Raw genomic sequence first — 508 nt, 5'->3', positions numbered from 1 at the left:
TCAGGTTGAACGAGGTGTTGTGTCATTCTTCCTCCTGAGTCTTTCTTGCAAGTTTGTTGATGAAGAGAAGGATCTCATGACTTCTGCTCTGACAATCTCCCAGGCACAAGGGCTGTACTTCTTCTCTTGCAGATAGACAGTGATTCTGTGGAAGTATTTCCTCACAGCCAGGATGAGTTCCTCCTTGAGCAGGGGAGTCCCTTCCAGCCCCGCCTCCTGCATCAGACAGGCTTGCAGGTCAGTGAGCTGCTGATAAAGTGCAGTGCAGAACTTGTCCAGGAGGGTCTCATCCCAAGCGGCAGCCGAGCCCTCTGTGCTGAAGAGCTGGAAGGTCTGCTGGATCATCTCATGGACGACAGCGATGGCTTGAGCCTTCTGGAACTGGTTGCCTCCAAACGCCTCCTGGGGGAATCCAAAGTCATTTCTGTCCTTCAGGCAGGAGAAGGGGGAGATTCTCCTCATCTGTTGCAGGAGCATCAGGGCCCTCGTGTTAGCCAGGCTGTGGGTC

The 508-nt window shown here is 53.7% G+C and overlaps 1 protein-coding gene across 1 annotated transcript; it reads right to left on the bottom strand.

Annotated features, from left to right (window-relative positions):
• LOC117312797 (interferon alpha-1-like) lies at window positions 1-504 on the bottom strand (the record flags this gene model as incomplete). Its single annotated transcript, XM_033859305.1, has 1 exon — window positions 1-504. A coding segment is annotated over one exon (504 nt), but the record flags the coding sequence as incomplete, so codon positions are not given.
• Between the last annotated feature and the right edge of the window lie 4 nt (window positions 505-508).

The sequence above is a fragment of the Tursiops truncatus genome, chromosome 6 (assembly GCF_011762595.2).
Source record: "Tursiops truncatus isolate mTurTru1 chromosome 6, mTurTru1.mat.Y, whole genome shotgun sequence".
Taxonomy (NCBI): domain Eukaryota; kingdom Metazoa; phylum Chordata; class Mammalia; order Artiodactyla; family Delphinidae; genus Tursiops; species Tursiops truncatus.
This window is presented reverse-complemented; position numbering and strand designations above follow the sequence as displayed.